General features: G+C 38.9%; 1 protein-coding gene across 6 annotated transcripts; it reads right to left on the bottom strand.

Moving 5' to 3' along the window:
* Positions 1-955: 955 nt before the first annotated feature.
* Positions 956-3,978, bottom strand: LOC149383166 (elongation factor 1-gamma 2-like). Of its 6 annotated transcripts, XM_089629677.1 has the most exons (7): positions 3,531-3,978; positions 2,767-3,428; positions 2,637-2,669; positions 1,952-2,101; positions 1,798-1,862; positions 1,594-1,652; positions 956-1,517 (listed from the first exon to the last, which is right to left on the bottom strand). In XM_089629677.1, exons 3-6 carry the CDS (start codon positions 2,643-2,645, stop codon positions 1,634-1,636), a joined length of 243 nt encoding a protein of 80 aa, XP_089485803.1. In that variant the 5' UTR covers positions 2,646-2,669; positions 2,767-3,428; positions 3,531-3,978; the 3' UTR covers positions 956-1,517; positions 1,594-1,633. The 6 variants fall into 6 exon arrangements, 5 of the variants coding, with proteins under 5 accessions (XP_089485803.1, XP_089485800.1, XP_089485801.1 ...); XR_016301931.1 differs by having other exon boundaries at positions 956-1,652; positions 1,952-2,548; XM_089629674.1 differs by having other exon boundaries at positions 956-1,652.
* Between the last annotated feature and the right edge of the window lie 14,730 nt (positions 3,979-18,708).

The raw sequence follows: 18,708 nt of genomic DNA, 5'->3' as shown, positions 1-18,708 counted from the left end.
CAGAAACCTATTAACAATTTATCGATTATTAATTGCGATGATGTTATATTTTACTTCCGTCATGCCTAAAAATGTAACGAGAGAGAGAGAGAGAGAGAGAGAGAGAGAGAGAGAGAGAGAGAGAGAGAGAGAGAGAGAATTAAGATATTGATAAATTATTTTCATTTAATTTATTTTTGGTAAGGAATGAGGGAAAAAAAATAAGGAGCTAATTACTAAATATTACTTAAATATTGACTATTTTACAATTCTATGTTTTAAAAAGACTAGTAAGTCAGAGCGCACTTTTAAAAAAAAAACCCTTAATCTTTAGTATCAACATTTTTATTTACTATATTATTATTATTATTATTATTATTATTATTATTATTATTATTATTATTATTATTATTATAAACAACAACGTTTATCATGTATGTGTGCGTGTGCATTATATTTGCTTATGTATAGATGTCTTTGATGAACTAACTAACATATATAAGCCTACACCATATTGTTTGATCTTATGTGGCATGGTTTAGTTTGAAAAAATAATTGTAATAAGGTTACTCGAGTGAAGCAGAAAGAAGATGTTAAAGACTCGAGTTACTTGTTTTACATGTCCTCTTGCGCGAACAGAATCATTAGTACAAAAAATAGCATTGAGTGCGATTTTTTTCGCACCTAAAAGTCAAAAGTCGCACCCAATGACACCTTTAGGTGCGATTTTTTCCGCACCCAAAAGTCCGCACCTAAAGGTCTTTGGGTGCGAAAAGTCGCACCCAAAAGTCATGACTTTCGGGTGCGACACTTAGGTGCGACTTTTCGCACCTAAAGTCGCACCCAAAAGTCACCAAGAAATGATGCTTTAGACGTCACTCTATTATAAAGTGACTTTAAATCTTTGAAAAACGTAATTATCAATGCTTTAGTTGTCACCTGATTTAAAGTGACTTCGATTCTTAATTTATTTATAAAAATAAAAAGAAATTAAATACATGCACACAAACACCAACCGAGCCACAAAACACTCCAGAATCATCAAACTAATCTAAAAAATTAAAAGCCCCAAATCATAATTCCTCAACCCTAATTTTTTTCCAATTTTCGGCCAAAAATTCAAACACACGCTTAAAATTCCCAGCTTTAAAACCCTGTTTTCAAAAATTCATAACTCACTCAAATCTCAACGGATTTACACGTTCTTGGTCATTTTAGAAAGCCCATAACGTCTACTTTCCAGGAAAAATATCAACAAATCCAAATTAAATAGGTATCGAACTGCCCACGTCAATTTACAGAGGCTGTTCAAAACTAACAATTCTCAGATTATTGGTTTTATATTCACAGCCAAACAATTCACACGGCCAAGAATTCACACGGACAAGCTCAATATTCAAAACCCAGATTCAATGAAAAGTAAACAACCTCGGCATGCTCGCGGCGACGCTCACTCAACCTCGGCGTGCTCGAAGTGCAGAGATTGTAGCTTCCTCAGAGGTCGAATAATAAGGCGAAAAGCTCAATCATGAAGAAACCTATTAACTTTTAAAAGTGTAAGGAAAAAAAAACCGGAGGAAGGTAAACAGAGAACCCGATTCCAGATAGAACCACCTCGCAAAATTGGCATCAATTTCCAGCGAGGCAAAGTCAATCAACTGCTCCACATGGCCCTGCAAAACCACAACATAGAGCTTAACTTAAATGAGAACCTTAAATAATAAAAAACGAAAGAGTGCTAACTGCATCAAGTAATTACAAGCTTGTAAGGATACACATTTAAAGAGGTAACGAAATTAGTACATTATACAATCTTACCTCATCATAGAGTGCAATGGCGTTACTCTCAAGATAGGACGGTTAGGTGTTTCCAATACGGGAACCTAGACAATGAACAAAAAGAGATCTCAGACAAGCTTGGAATTTACACACAACAAGGAAATGGATAACAGAAAGAAAGAGAAGATCCCACCTTTCCGATAGGATTCATCTTAAGAAATTCAGGAGTTTTATTTGAAACCCCCATCTCAAAGTCCTGGACCAACTTGACTTCAACGCCATTGTATTCCGCAGCGATAAGTGTCTTGAACCCATTTTTGTTCGTACTCCAGGCATGCAAAGTCTCAAAAGAGGCAACGCATATTAAAGTGTTAGAATTTGATTGACATAAAGCAGCTATAAAAGATTGGGTTTCCAGCAACAGTAAAAAAACTCAAATCTTTTTATGAGTGGGAAATACTCGAATATAATAAATGGAATACAAAGAAAATTTCGGGACTTCTCGAGATGCCCGCTCTCTCCCAAAAAGAGCATTTCTTCCTCTCCCTGCAAATCTAATACAATGAACGCACTTTTCTTCTACCATAATCTTCCTGTGTAAAAACCAATACAACTTTGAACTATTTTAGATATTCAACACTTATTTATCCACTAATTATTACAGATCTCTAATCTTTATATCCTTAAGTCATGAATTCAGGATTCTACACTAGTAACAAACAACACAGCTTAAAAGTATCATACCATTTCTGGAGCATATTCCCAAATCAGATGTACGAAAGGTATACCACTATATTCATATATGTAGCAAAACAAAAAGTGATGAGATTCCTTGAGCATAATCTCATTTGAAACTCCACCGTAATGGTATTACTTACCAAAGCCATGGTTACAGCGCAGCAAAAGCCTATCTGTCAAAGAAACAGAGCGATGGAATCGCAAGTCGATGCAGAACCGAAATTCGCAGAGGAAAAGCAAATAAGCTTGGTTTTGAAGAAGAATGAGTACCTGAATGTAGTTTCTTTGTTCTAGCGTTTCCTGTGGTGGACCGTGATACGTGGTTGGATCTACGACTATGATAACATAAATAAGAAGTCACTAAAACAAGAAAAACAACATCTTTAATTTTACTGAAAGAATGCGAGTTCTTTTCACTTCTTCCAACCAACCCTGAAATTCAAATGATTACTCGGAGAAACAACTTCCTTAAATTGTAGAACAACATAACAAGTTTTTCGTCAATTTGAAGGGCGGAATTTAGGAAGCCAGAACAGTACTCAAGCATGTAACAAGTAAATTAAAGTAAAAATGATATATAGCGAATACAAAATTTAAAACTCATCTTCTTTTACTCGTCATCTTCTTTACACTTCTTCTTTCAATTGGTTTAAAGAAAACACTTTGATAACTATGGATACAAATCCAGTTAGTGCTCTCTTTGGAGCAACCATATATCCCTAAGCACAAAAAAAAAAAAGAAAAAAAAAAAGAACAAATATCCATTTTCTCCTTGAAGAAAAAACAAGATCAGATTGCCACAAGCAACACATTCTATAAAACATGAGAGAAAAACAACATAAATAGAGGAATGTTGGTTAAACTCGGAGCTGCAATATCGTGCACAGACGACGACTCCGCTCTTCTTCGGAGAAACACTCTCTCTGATCTGTCTGGAAAAAAAAAAACACATAACCTAAATTCCAATACCCTTTTGCATAAAAACTTGAAACTTAAAAATTGGTACATAGAAGATGAGATTATTTTTTCCCCACCTCTGAATACCTTTCCTCTCAAGTGGTGATCAAAATGGATAACCCGAACTGGTCGATCCTGGAGCTGGCATCGGCTTTTGAATGGGGAAGAAGATGGATAACCCCAAATTCCTAAAACGAACCCTAGAATCCGAATTAAGAAGTGGGGAAGAAGATTTTCTTTACCTTGCTTCCCGAAATCCAGTCTCCTCGGCGCCGTCTCCCTCTTTTCCCGGCGTCCTCGACGTAATCGCGGCGGCACTCGCTCCTTCTCGGCCGCGCGCGCGAGGTGATGCTCGGTCTCGGTGGCTGCTTTCGGCCGCGCGTCCTCTCCCTCGGTGGCTCTCCTTCTCAGTCTCGCTTTCTCGCTCCCCCTCAATCTCTCTTTCTCTCTCTCGGCCGCTCAGCCTCTTCTTCTTCTTTTCTTTTCTCTTCTTCTTCTAATGAGATAGAATTTGGCAGAGTGAGTAAAAACAGGGAACGAAATTTTAGAAGTAAAATAAGAGGGAACAAAATCCCGCTAAATTTTCCAAATGTTTTGGACTTTTGGGTGCGACAAATTGGACTTTTGGGTGCGAATTTGTCGCACCCAAAGGTATGATAAGCTTTTGGGTGCGACTTTTCGCACCCAAATTTAAAAAAAAATCAGCGAAATTTTTTTGTTACTTCAGTGACATTTGGGTGCGAAAAATCGCACCCGAAAGTAATTTTTGGTGCGACTTTTAGGTGCGAAAAGTCGCACCCAAAAGTCATTCGCACCGAAAAACTGTATTTGTAGTAGTGAATAGGAAATATCATGTTTCCTATTCAGATCTTTAAGTTGAGATATTCTCATAAATTTTGTTTATGAGAATAATATATTAGAGAGAGATTTTGTGTAACCTAATAAAGCTCCTTGTGGGTCGAATTAGGTTATTCACTATACGATGTTAGGTCAATTCACACCGCCTTAAACTTTGACCCAGTCTCTCTACTCTGGAGATCTTCATTGACAACTTGTTCTTGGTGCTTGCAACTGCTGTTTCTTTATTTGATTAGATTTTGTAAGTGCATGTGTTTGCATTGACGTGCTTGATTATCTTCGGGAGAAGATTGGGTGAAACATAGCGAGAGAGTCTCTAATCTTAGGGGAGCTCGGATTTACATCCATTGGAAAAGTCAAAGACGAAGGTGTTTGTGAATGAGTCATCATATTCAATATTCGTATTCATTTGACTGATTGATATAGTGGATCACATTTTGTTTGATTGTTTGTTTGATTATCACTTTAATTGAACAAGTCTAAAACAATAAGTTCTTCCACACACTAGTAATTATCACTTTGATTATCCATTTGTTTCTTATATCTTAATCACGTTATGTAATTTCAAGTAGTATTAGAGCTGGTCACTCGATTCACTGAATGTGATCCGGGTTGATTACTAACATGTGTTTCTTTTGTTAAGATGAACATGAAAGAGGAACACAACATAGGTCGACCTCCATTCTTGGAAGGTACGAACCACGGATATTATAAGGTTAGGATGATAGCTTTTCTGAAGGCGATTGATGAGAAAACTTGGCTGAAAATTGAGAACGGATGGAAGGCTCCTACAGTAACCGACGCAGCGGGAAAAACTACCACTCTTGCTTAAGATAAGTGGTCAGAGGAGCAACACAAAGCTGCCAATGGAAATTCCAAAGCTATGAGTGCCATATTCTCGGCCGTAGATGAGAACATATTCAAGCTAATCTCAAACTGTGAGATTGCTAAAGAAGCTTGGGATATCCTGCTAATAGCTCATAAGGGCACGTAACCGGTCAAAGGTCAATGTCTTTAAATGCTCATTACCAGATTTGAGAATATCCTAATAAAGGAAGAAGAAACAATTTCTGAATATAGTGTTAGAATCTATGATTTATCTAATGAATCTTCTTTTTTTGTGAAAACCTATTGACAATGCTAAGCTTGTGAGCAAGATGCTGAGAACTCTTCTTGAAAGATTCACCATAAAAGTTGCTGCTATAGAAGAAACTCATGATCTGAAGGAGATGAGACTGGATGAGTTGATGGGATCTCTCAAAACCAATGAGATGAGGAGGGTAAGAACAACAATCTACACCGAACTCTCAGAATAGAAGAGAAGAAAATTTTCAAAAGAACAATGATGAAAGCAACAACAATAGAGGAACATATTTTTACAACTATATGTTTGGCCCCCCACTTATAAGAGTCGGACTCCGCTGCTTGTACTGAATTTGCCAATTCTTAGGCAAGTACAAATGTGTGTTATGGACAAACATAGGCTCGGACAATTAGGGGAAATATCGGGTTATGACGTTGTGGAAATTTTTGTGACAAGTTATTGAGGTTTGTTTCGATTGTGAGTTTTTGTTATCGAGGGTCTAGGGTCGTCTTAGGACGGGCTACGTAGAGCCCACAGCGGCGGTTCGGGACGACGAGGACGCGGCCCGAGATATGACGAGCTGCCGCACGAGCGCCGACGACACTACTAGAAATATGACATTTAGCGACGGAAGTATTAGCGACGACTTAATCGTCGCTAATCACCCTTTTAGCGACGACTTTCCCGTCGCTACTTTTTTGGGGCGAAAAAAATTAAAGTTTGGCGGCAAAGATATTTAGCGACGACTTTATCGTCGCTAATTCTTTTTTGTCGTCGCTAAGTTCGCGGGAAACTAATTAGCGACGATAAATTCGTCGCTAATGAGGTCTGAATTCAGTTAGCGACGATATAATCGTCGCTAATAATGTTGAATTAATTTCGAATTTTAAAGAGGGAAAAATCCCTCCCATTAAATTAAAACGAAATGATTTAGCGACGATAATGTCGTCGCTAAAGGTATTTTAATCGTCGCTATACAGTTAGCGACGAACTAATCGTTGCTAATTGTTTTCGAATTTTGACGAATTTTAAAGAGGGAAAAATCCCTCCCATTACATTAAAACGAAAATGATTTAGCGACGATTTTATCGTCGCTACATGTCTGAAATTTACTAATAGCGACGGATTTATCGTCGCTAAATGAAATATCGATTTAAGTTCTTTTAGCGACGAAATGAAATGATTCAGCGACGGAAAAATCGTCGCTAAAGGTCTTTAAATACCAGATCGCGAACCAGCTTCCTCATTTCTCTTTCTTTAACCTAAAACGATTTCTCTCTCTTTTTCTCTCTCCCGCCGTCGCCGTGCCCTCCTCCGCCGTGTGCCGCCGTCGCCGACCTCGTCGTACCCGGTAACTCTCTCTCTCTCTCCTCACTTCTCTCTCTCTCCTCACATCTCTCTCCTTACCGGCCTCTCTCTCTCCCATTGCAGCTCCTCCGCCGCGCTCCGCCGCCGACGCCGTAGCCACTTCCCCGCCGACGCCGTCCTTGGCCGCTTCCTCTTCTCTGGCCGCGCGCTCTCCCGTCGTACGTGATCGGTAAGTTTTTTTTTTTAAAAAACTTTATATATATGGATTAATATATTAATATTTACATAAATGTTTAAATTATGTATAAGTATAATTATTTATATATATATATAAATATAAATTAGGATTAGATATATAAATATTTATATTATGAAATGAAATTTTGTTTGGATTAGTAAATTAGAAATTATTAAATTAAGAAATTTTGTTAGGATTAATTGAAATTAGAAATTTTGTTAGAGTAAATTAGAAATTTTGTTAGGATTTAAAAATTAGAAATTTTGTTAGGATTTAGAAATTAGAAATTTTGTTAGAGTAAATTTTGTTAGAGTAAATTTTGTTTGGATTAGTAAATTAGAAATTATTAAATTAAGAAATTTTGTTAGGATTAATTGAAATTATAAATTTTGTTAGAGTAAATTAGAAATTTTGTTAGGATTTAAAAATTAAAAATTAGAAATTAGAAATTTTGTTAGGATTTAGAAATTAGAAATTTTGATAGAATAAATTATTAATTAGGTGGTTATGGATTTAAAAATGAATAAAAATGTTAAATTAATTAGTTGGTTACGGATTTAAAAATGAATAACAATGTGAATTTAATTAGTTGGTTATTATGGATTATGAATTTTAATAATCGAACCACTGAGGTTGGATTTATTGTTAGTTTTAGGATGTTTCTATGCAGGTTTTAAAGTTAAAGACTTGATGCCGGGTTGTTAAGTTTATAGGGGAGGTTCTGCCGAAATTTCGGTAGGATCGTGAAATTATAAAATAAAATCCGAAAACTACTAAATTTTGAAATGTTCAATCTATAGGTAAAATGAGTTATCCAAATAGGAATTGGATAATCGAGGACCAACGTTTAAGCGTTGAGTTTGCGGCTGGCATGACAGAGTTCATGGCAATGGCCCGACAACACGTAAATGTCGAAGGACGAGTTAAGTGTCCATGCAAGAGGTGTAACAACGTGTTGACGCAAAAAATTCCTGATATAGAGAATCATCTCTTTGTCAGAGGATTTAAGAGGAATTACACGAGGTGGAACTTTCACGGGGAGGAAGAAGATGACGTAATGCAGTATCAGACGGATTACAGAGGAGGAGGGATGTTTGATGCTGTACACGATATCTTAGATCACAACGACGTAGATGGTGACGGTGACAGTATTGACCCGAATGCAGAATACCAGAGTGGACAGTTCGATGACCTTTTAAGCGACCTGAACACAGAATTATGGCCGGGTTGTACGGAGTATTCGTCACTCTCATTTGTTGTCACGTTGATGCATTTGAAAGTGATGAACAAGTGGACGAATAAGTCGTTTGATCAGCTACTGGAAGTACTGAAAAAGTCTCATCCGATCGGCAACACGATTCCAGAGTCACACTATGAAGCAAAGGCGAAATTGCGTCGATTTGGTATGGGTTACGAGTCGATTCACGTCTGCAAACACGATTGCGCATTGTTTTGGAAGGACAACGCCAATCTAGACGAGTGTCCGGTTTGTAATGAGAGCCGATGGCTGAAGAAAGACGGTGGAAAAAAAGTAGCGCATAAAGTGTTGCGCTACTTTCCACTGAAAGATCGACTTAAGCGACTGTACGCGAGTCGACACACGGCTCTAGAGATGCAGTGGCACGAGAATGAACGCATTAAGGAGGATGGTGTACTGCGACATCCTGCAGACGGAGCAACGTGGAAGGAGATCGACCGAAAATATCCCATGTTTGCGGCAGAACCGAGGAACGTCCGGCTTGGACTTGCCGCCGATGGTTTCAACCCATTTGGTGACATGAGTTTATCGTACAGTATGTGGCCGGTAGTCTTGACTGCGTACAATTTACCCCCGTGGTTGTGCATGAAAACATCGTACTTGATGTTAACATTGCTTATACCAGGTCGTAGTGCGCCGGGAAAAGACATGGATGTTTTCTTACGACCGCTGATTGATGAGCTGAAGGAATTGTGGGAAACCGGTGTTGTGTTGAGAGATGGTTCGACCGGTGAGCTATTCAGGTTGTTTTCCGTACTCCTATGGACGGTGAAGCCTATGTTGTAGACGAAGCATTGACATTCTGCTCAAGGTATCTAGAAGGCATTGAGAATCGTTTCAACATGCCCCAACGAACAGACGTCGCGTCTAACTTCGAAGGTGTCGAACGAGAGTTATCGGTGTTTCAGTCATCAAGTTGTCGGCCTTACGGGAAGATGAGCACGATACGCTTAGATGAGAATATACGTTTGCTCGCTGAGTGGTACATTTTACGAAATTGTCCCGAAATTGACGATTTCATGAGGTAAATGAGTGAAATAAATTAACTTGAATTATTTATACGAAGTGATGTATTAAATGAACATGAATTTTATTTCAGTGAACACATAGATCTCATGGAATTAGAAGGTCGGCCAGATGTTGAAGAAGCGCATCGACTTGAGTTCCCAAAATGGTTTTGGGAAAAGGTATTTGACTAATTAACTCAAAAAATATGATTAAACTCGCTTCGACACTAACCGACTCGTTAATTAATGGTTGTATGTAGGTATTTCGCATGAGCCAAGACGTATCTGTATCCCCCGAATTATATGCATTGGCATTGGGACCACATTTCGCACCACAAACGTATCCGTGTTGTGTAGTGAACGGAGTTAAATTTATCTCCCGTCAACGTGATAGCAGAAGAACGACTCAGAATAGCGGGGTATGTGTACCAAGTGAAGGAGGTCACGACTTCTATGGTCAAGTAGAAAACGTCATTGTCTTGACGTATCAGAACAATTGTCGTGTCGTCTTATTTCAATGTCGTTGGTTCGGTGACCAAGATCCGAGGAAAAGGACACGCAACGACAATAACTTGACAAGCGTGTATGTGGCAAAAGAATGGTACAAAGACGAGCCATTTATTTTGGCAACTCAAGCGAAACAAGTTTTCTACTTGGAAGATAACTTCAATGGTCCTGATTGGCGAATCGTCGAAGAGTGTAATCATCGAAATATGTGGGATCTTCCTGATATTGACCTCATTCTTGGTCAATCTTCGTCTTCAGTTCAGTTGTCAGTAGAACCGTCAGATTTAGATTCACTGTCGACGCGTCATCAGTCTGCAATACCAGAGCCCGTGAGCAACGACGCAATGAACTTGTTGGAAAATATTGAAGAAGAAGAGTTTATCGATGACGAAGAAACTGAGGACGAAGAATTGATGGAAGAAGATGATTTGTCAGACGACGATGATTGATAGTATATAAGGTTTTTCATTAATTTACTTACTAAATTAACTGATTTAAATCATTACGAACGAATGCCTAACTAAATAAATTTTTTTTTGAATTTCAGATGGCTGCGGCTACAGGAGTTGGAGGCAGCGGAGGCGGGGAAAACGAGCGGCGGGACGACAAAGCAAACGTCGCGACTAGTGTTTTATTAGATATTTTGTGTATAGTAGATTATTATTTACATATTTCTCGATAACCGAAAACGTACGTAACCGGATTTTAAATTATATTATATTTCTTGATTTGGATAATATAATTTAGTTTTTATTTGATTTTTCATTTTAGAATTTCATAAATAAAAAACCATAAAAAATAAATAATTAACGACGAAAAAAAAAAAATAATAATAATAATTAGCGACGACAAAGTCGTCGCTAAATATTATTTCACAGAAGTATTTAGCGACGACTTTATCGTCGCTACTTCACGCGGGAAATTTTCGCGCGTGAATTAGCGACGACTCTAATTTCCTGTTTCAAAATGGAAAAAAACTTCTCGTCACGACATTTAGGGACGCGATTATCGTCGCTAATATCGTCGGTAAATATTTAGCGACGACAAAATCGTCGCTAAATATATTTAGGCACGCACATTTAGCGACGATTTTTATCGTCGCTAAAATCGTCGCTAAAGAGATTTAGCGACGATTACGGGGTTTTTAGCGACGAAAAAAATCGTCGGTAAATGTCGTATTTGTTGTAGTGCGAGGCGAGGCCGGATAGGACCGAGGGAACGTAAGGTGAATAAAGGCGTTTTGGTTTAGCTCGGAGACTCGCGAAGTATTCGTTTAGGATTAGTGAATTATTTATTTTATTATCTTGTAAATCGCGACGTTTAAGTTATTTTGTATAGATTGGTTCCGAGTTAGTACGTTAAGACATTTTTTTATTTTAAGTCGAGCTTGAATGTAAATCAAAAAGGAAGAAAAAAAAATAATTATAATAAATGAGCTTATTATTTCACGAAGCTCGTTTATGAATTTTTAGAAATTAAATCTCGATTTTTGTTTTGACAGTTAATATCTCGATTACTCGACCGTCGCAATAAGAAGTTTAGTTATTTTCCTTGAAATTCGGAAAGGAGGAAACAATACGTGTTTTACTAAAATTATTTTCAGATTTCATTATGGAAATGAAATTAGACTCGTTCAAGGAATGCGAGTTTTGGATTTTATAGTTAGAAATGTCTTTGGGTTATACGATTATTAAATCGTACGTATGAATTTGAGTATTATGGATTACTCGATCATAGAATTCAGATTCAGGATCGGTTTGATTTACCGTGATAGGACTCAAGGCTGAAAGTCGTTTAGAGGGTTCACGGAGTAAGTGAACGTTCTCGGTTTTAGTGAACATTCAGGTTCACAGGATGAGCGAAAATCTCGTAGACGAGCAACATAGACGCTTAATCTCGAGGTAGGTTATTATAACCCATTCTCTCCTGATTTTATGGTTTGGCCTCAAGTATATATTATTTTCGAAATGAAAATGTTTGTGAACGTGTCACGTAACCTAGAACCGTTTTTAGAAAATGTGGCGGAACTTCAGCTCAGGATATCCGATTATGAAGTTAATAATATTTTTTATAATATATATATATATATATATATATATATATATATATATATATATATCCCGTATGTACGAAAGAAATATTTCGTATATCCTGGATAAGCCGGTTTCACAGACACATGTATACGTGCGGAGAGTGCACCTTGCTCTGATCAGAGGATTGCCACAGGTTAAGTTGGCAGGCGGCTCAGGAGATAGTACACATTTAGATGTATCTAGAGACACAAATTTAAATTTCTGTCATTTACAATTCTGCAATTTACATTTCCGCAAGGTATACTTGTACGTGTATGGTGATTTACACATGACAAGAGTTGTATTATTATAAAGATAAGGTATTATTTTCAAAATTCTTTTTACTCAAACCATTACTATAGCACCTACTGGGCCTCAGGCTCACCCCTATTTCCTCAAATTTTTCTTATAATCAGGAATTGAGAAGAAGGGTTAGGACGACCTCGGAGTTTAACTTCGTCAAGTTTTTATGAAGTTTTAGTTGCGTTATCCAACAAGTCTGTATATAAGCTTTTGCTTATGAAAGTTTGTTTTATTTTACGCATTCTGTTTTGTTTATGTTTGGATCTCTAAAGTGAATGACCGAGTATGCACTGTGGGATGTTTAGTTACTCATTTATTGTTTAATAAAGTATATTTAATATCGCTTATCTTCGCTTAGTTCACGTCTCGGTTTTCGGGGCGTGACATATGGCAACTATAACCTCTCGAGACGATACGACTCACTTGCTTATCTTTATCTTTTCACTTTTAAAATAACATTACATACTGAAATGACATGTACATAAAAACTTTCAAACATATGCTCATACAATACATGACTAAAAAATATAAAACATGTACATTCTCAAATCTACTTTAACTTAACACTGCATATAGTTGACAAAACATAAATCCAACCACTACTATCAATCACACAATCAAATAAAGAAAAACCTACTCCAACATATAAAGCTTTAAACAAACTATAACATGAATTACAAATCATCATATTTAATTTTGAACTAATCTGTGTTGTAGTGAGATTATTCTCACCTGGATATCGAAGGTTACGATCGTAGATCGTCGAAGGAAAAGGACGCTCAAAATGACTCGGAACCTAATTGAGATAAAAAGCTACCGGGGATCAGCTAAGGAAAGGATTCAAGACATATTGTAGGTTATGGAAATTTTCAGAAACGACATTCAACGTGAAATTACGAAAATACCGGGGAAATTTCTCGGGCCGAGGCCCTAATAAGTTTAAAAGATAGAGCGAAGTGTGGTACTTTATAACCCCCACGTCTTCGTATCTAAAGTGTACACTAAAATTGGTACAACTACCTGATGGGAATTTTCTTAACTAAAGAAAAATTCTACACGACGCAAGCGAACGTGTCGTCAAGTAATAGAGTGCAAAAGCACGGATATCGATCCCACAAGGACTCTAGACTATTTCCGAAGCAAACTCACTAGCTTTCTTTTTCGAGTTATGAAAATGAAAAATGGGGGTTTTTGATTGTTTTGAGAACAAGATGAAATGTAAACAAGAGTGAAAACAATATTTAAACACAAGTTAAAAGGAAGGGGCACGATTTTGTTATTTCATCGAGTCGGTCGGTCAAGATACGATTCTAAGCTCGGGTTTAGAGTGGTAAAACTTAGTCTCAATCCCTCCTATAACACTCACTAATCTCTCTCGAGTCTTTAGGAATCTAGTTATGTGTCGAACTTACACCTCTCGGTTTGGGTTCTATTAAAACACAAAACCGCATTTAGCCCGGGATTTCAATCAACTACATCTACCCCCTAGTCTTTCTATAGCTCTAGGAAGGTTAATGATGGGACGGGTAGAGCTCACTCGTTTATTACCTCTCGGTTTCTAAACTCGTCTAAGGTTCACTAATTAGTTAGCTACTCTAATTAGCGTTAACACACAACCCATACCCATAATATTTCACTCTCAACCCAACCATGAAGCACAAAATCTAATCTAAAGGTTTGACCAACCAACTCAATTACTTAACTACATCGCACCCCTAAATCTACTTAGCTACTCATGATTATGAATAAACAAAGCAAAATAGAAATTAACAAAAGAATTAAAGCAATAAAATAAGTAGACATTGAGTGCTAAAATAAACAAACACTTAAACTCTCATTAATATACTACCGCCAACTCCAAAAATCCACTCAACCAAAACAATAAATTCAAAACACAAATATTCAATGTTCAAGAGACTAAAGTAATCACCAAAACTCAATAGAAATAGATTGCAAGCAATAAATGATGTTCAAAGCAATAAATGGAGTAATAAGTTCGATAAACAAGAAATAAGTAAAAAGAGAGAGTTAAGGGTGAACAAATGGAGTTGATGATGATGATGGAGGTTGTCACTCTTCTTCTTCTTCTTCACTCCAAGAAATCTCCTTCAAAACCTAGTTTCTCTCTCTAAAACTCTCTCCAAACTCTCAAGAACAAAATGTAAAAGTGTTATGAATGTCAAAGTTGTTTTCCCTCTCTCAAACAAGTGTATATGAGGGTTGAAGGAGGGTTTTCGGAACAAATATCAGCCCTTGGATCGAATCCAAGGGTCAAAAATAGCTCAAAACGAGCTTTTGAAAAAGCTGAAAAGTGATATGGCGCGGTGCGCCCTTGGATCGAAATCACATAGGCGCGCCGCGCCACATAACAGGCGCGGCGCGCCTCTCGTAAAAATTTGAAGGCGCGGTGCGCCTCTCTCGCGCGTCGTCTCCTTAAGCTCTCGGTATAAATTTTGGCACCAGGGCGCGGCGCGCCATGTTTTAGGCGCGGCGCGCCTCTCGAGAAACGTTGACTCCATTGACCGTCGTTGACTTTTGTTGAATTTTGATGCTTTACTTCAAATGACCATAACTTGCTCGATTTAGCTCCGATTCAGCCCGTTTTCGCACCACCACCTTCTCATACTCTCTCAAACCTGAAAATGCAATAAAAACTACAAAATAATATCAAAAACATTAAGAACAAGCTCCGATTCTTATCTAAGAGTCATAGATAAGTGTGATGAATCTCACTTATCAAACCCCCAAACTTGAACCGTTACTTGTCCTCAAGTAACAAAACAAAAGTATATACAACACAACCACACAAAACTTAAACAAGTCACACAGCTATACCGAAGAATAAAAGAAGTTATGCTACGCTAAACTAAACAAAGTTAGTTTGAAAGTGCTATGGCCTTGGTTTCGCATGAACGTCTCTCCTAGACAAAATCGACTCAAGAGTAAGAACAATCACATGTAAAGCTCAATTAATACAAGTGTTCAACCAATTCTCGTGTGGCTTTACCTAGCTTGAGGCTTCTCGTGTAAAAGTTTTCATCGAGTCCAAGTCAAGTATCTTCGGAGTTCTTTCCACCTTTTCCTAGCATGCAAACTCAAAAAGGATATTCAATGATGAATTAGGAACACCATAAGGCTTTCACCAAACACTCTCCACTCGGTTTAGGAGAGTAAGCGCTAGTCCAAAGGTCTTTCAAGGCTTGTAACGTTAGGCTTGGGTCAAGGGTAGGATATGGAGTTTTTAAGTGACTAAACACGCTACCCTAGCGACTCATACTCACCAAAAGAGCAATATTCACAACTTTCTTTTACATTCCTTTCTTCGTTAACACTAAGCTTCACAAATACCCCCAAACTTAGACTTTTCAAACTCTAGTCTAGATTATGTGCTTGCTTGTCTAACAAGAAATGTTGCACCACGCCAAATACAAACAAAATAAAATAAAATGTAAAAGGATATATGAATATGTACATCTCTTTACTAAGCAAGATTGTGCTTTTTTTGTTTTTCTTTTTTCTTTTCTTTTTTTTTTGTTTTTTTTTTTGTTTTTTTTGTTTTTTTTTTTTTTGCTAACTTGAAGAAATAAAGGAAAATAATAATTACATGGGTCTAATAAAAGCCGGCGCGGCACAAATTTCGACAAGCAAAGAGAGCATACATTCTACAAGATATAACACACATGCTCAAAGAATCACTCAAGAGTCGCTAGATCACGGGGTTCTTTGTGGGAATTTCAATTCATTGGCTAGGCTTCTTTGTGACTATGTATCCAGAGTTGATTTACGTTCGGCTTTATGTGAATAAGGTTCTAAATGGAAGTAGAACGGGTTGGCTTTTGGCTCGATTGGCTATTCCTATGCCTTTTTCATCATAGCGCTTCTCTCCTATTACCATTGAGCCTCGAGGAAGGATCAAACGGTTCTAGTGTTCCGAGATGCATTCTTGCTAAGGTTAGATTTTCAAAACTCCTAAATACTCTCTATGGACTCGAAATGTGCAACGTGAGATGAAGATTCATCGGGTCACTAAAAGCTAAGCAAAGCCACCATAGAGTTTTGGCCAAGCACATGCCTTGTAGCGCAAGAAAGATACATTGCTATTACTCCTAAGTCTCAAGACTCTATGGGTCATCAACATTCATATTCCACAAGCAAAACCAAGGCATTTCACACTTCCAAACACTAAAAAAAAAAAAAAAATTATGAAATTAAGCTACTTAAGATCAAGTCACACAAATTAAGGAAAACCAAAAAAAAGACTAGATTAAACTAAAGAAACACATAACGCAACAAACAACTTAAATTATCCAAAACAAAACATGCTACGAAAATGAAAATAAAGCAATAAAACTTAAATTATCCATGAAAAATGAGAAAAGAGAGAAAATAGAGTACCGACACGCCCCCGCAATTGGTAGAAACACCCCCCCAAACTTGAACTCGACATTGTCCTCGATGGCGCGCATTGGAGGGGGGCGGAGCTAGGCGATCACATGGCGGTGTCGCCATCATTGTCCGGCGGTGGTGGAGGTGCGTCGTAGTAGCTTTGGTATCGGTAACATGGCGGGAACGGGTTGAAGAAACCGTCGGGGAGACTTGACGATGCACCGGATCCACTTGCGTCGGGGTAGCTTGCCGAGGCGCCTCCGGGAGTCCATTGGTTGTAGGCGTTGTAGCCGAACTCCGCCGTGGTCGAGAACCACGAGTGTTGATTCTCGACAAAGGTAGCGAGCGAGTTGTGCGCCGCACCGAGTTGATCTATGCTTCGCTCGAGTTGCCCAAATCGAGTCTCCAATTGCTCCCATCTTTGGTCTTCTACACGGCGTCGTTCCGTCTCCTCGCGCATGAATTGAGAGGCGTACTCCCATCTTTGATCGTCTTGTTGGCGCCGCTCGGCGTCTCGACGCACGAAGTCATCCCACCGTTGGTCCTCGACTCTGTACCGCTCTTGAGAGGCGACACCGAGGTTCCCCATCATAGCAAGCACTCGAGCGTATTGTGGCTCATTGATGTTGGGCTCGGGCATAGGCGCTTCCGGAGCCGCGTGTCGGTAGCGGGTGGGTTCCTCGGGGTCGGGAGCCATGTTGATGAAGCCTCTTCCATTCGCCTCCGCTAGCCCGGCCATTTGAGGAAGACCGTTGATGAAGTTGGAGTTAATCTTCTTCCCTTTCGGCGTCCGCTCTTCGTCGTCATACGTCTTCACATTGGCCTTCTCACACATCTCCGTGATAAGCCCGCCAAAACCGAGACCGCCGGTTGTTGAACACTTTGCCGCATCGAACATCTTTGCTCGAATTATTTTCCCGACGTTGACACTTCGCCCGGTGACGATGCAATACAAGAGCACCGCTTTGGAGATTGGGAGGCCGTGGGTGTGCGTGCTTGGCATGATGTTTGAGCTTACGAAATGAGCCCAAGTCTTTGCGTACTTGCTCATGTGTGTCGTCTTGAGCTCGAGCGGTTCTCCCGCTTGATTGCGCTTCCACAACGCTCCGGGGCCGCACAATGTATCCAAGATATCGTCGAATGGAGGGTTGAGGGCTAATTTGTGGTAGTCGTCATCGGGTATGCTAAGGAGGCCGAGATGCTCGTTGATTGCCCTCGACGTTATGCTCACTAGACTCCCACGAACCGTTACCGAAGGGCTTGTTTCTTCGGTGGCCTCAAGGTTCGCGTAGAATTCGCGAACAAGATCCATGATAGCGCGGGTCTCGATGGTCGCTAATTCCGTCCAACCGCGCTCCTCGATTTGAGCTTTTAGGTTTCCGTTGTCGGGGCTCGGCATGAATTTCCTCTCCGGGATGAAGTTCTTGTCGACAATTTTTGCCCATTTTGCTTCAGCTCCTTCGATGAGCCTCGACAACGGAGTTCCACGGGCTGACGCCGCTCTCGCTCGCTTTGGTGCCATTCCTGAAAATACAACTCGGCACGACATTAGATTCACAACGGACCACGGCGTCCGGGAAAGAGTCACAATATGGAAACATTAAAAATCGACCAAACACCCAAAATTTTCAAACAAAAACTCATGCACGACACCACAAACTTACATGAAGACACTTACTATCACGAACGAGACCTAAACACACAAAACCATCCTAAACACATTATTATACCAATATCCAAGCTCAAAATGCGCAATAAACTCATAAAAATTCGAAATCAAACTAACCTCAAAAGTTGAAATTCGGGTGAAAAAATGCCAAAAAGAGTCGAAATCAACGATGAAATCCAAAGAAAATGCACAAATGATGATGTTGGATGCAAGATTTTGAAGAAATTTTGTGTTTGGAATGAGAAATTTCGAGCAAATGAGTGTAGGGGTCGGAGGGGGAGGGAGAGAGTTTGAGATAATTTGAAAAATGGGTGTTTTGAGCCAATCTCGGGCTATTAACACGAGTAGGCGCGCCGCGTCACTTATCAGGCGCGCCGGCTCTCGGTAAGTTTTTTTAAAGTCCGGGTCTCAAGGGCGCAGCGCGCCCTGTCATGAACAACCTTTTTTTTTAAATAAAAAAAAATTAAAAAAAAATAAAGAAAATAAAGACAACGAAAGAATCGTGGGTTGCCTCCCACAAGCGCTTAATTTAACGTCTAGAGCTCGACGGGGTACCGATTGTTGT

This window comes from Urtica dioica, chromosome 10 (genome assembly GCF_054948205.1).
Source record: "Urtica dioica subsp. dioica isolate 48M chromosome 10, U.dioica_male_clone48M_v1_H2, whole genome shotgun sequence".
Classification (NCBI taxonomy): Eukaryota; Viridiplantae; Streptophyta; class Magnoliopsida; order Rosales; family Urticaceae; genus Urtica; species Urtica dioica.
Note: the sequence above shows the minus strand (reverse complement) of the source record. Positions and strands in the feature narration are given on the sequence as shown.

Bases quoted from the DNA above. Each gene is read 5' to 3' on its own strand.
- LOC149383166 (XM_089629674.1), bottom strand. The intron at 1,863-1,951 runs GTGGGATCTTCT...TTCATTGTCTAG, and splicing joins AGATGAATCCTATCGGAAAG to GTTCCCGTATTGGAAACACC.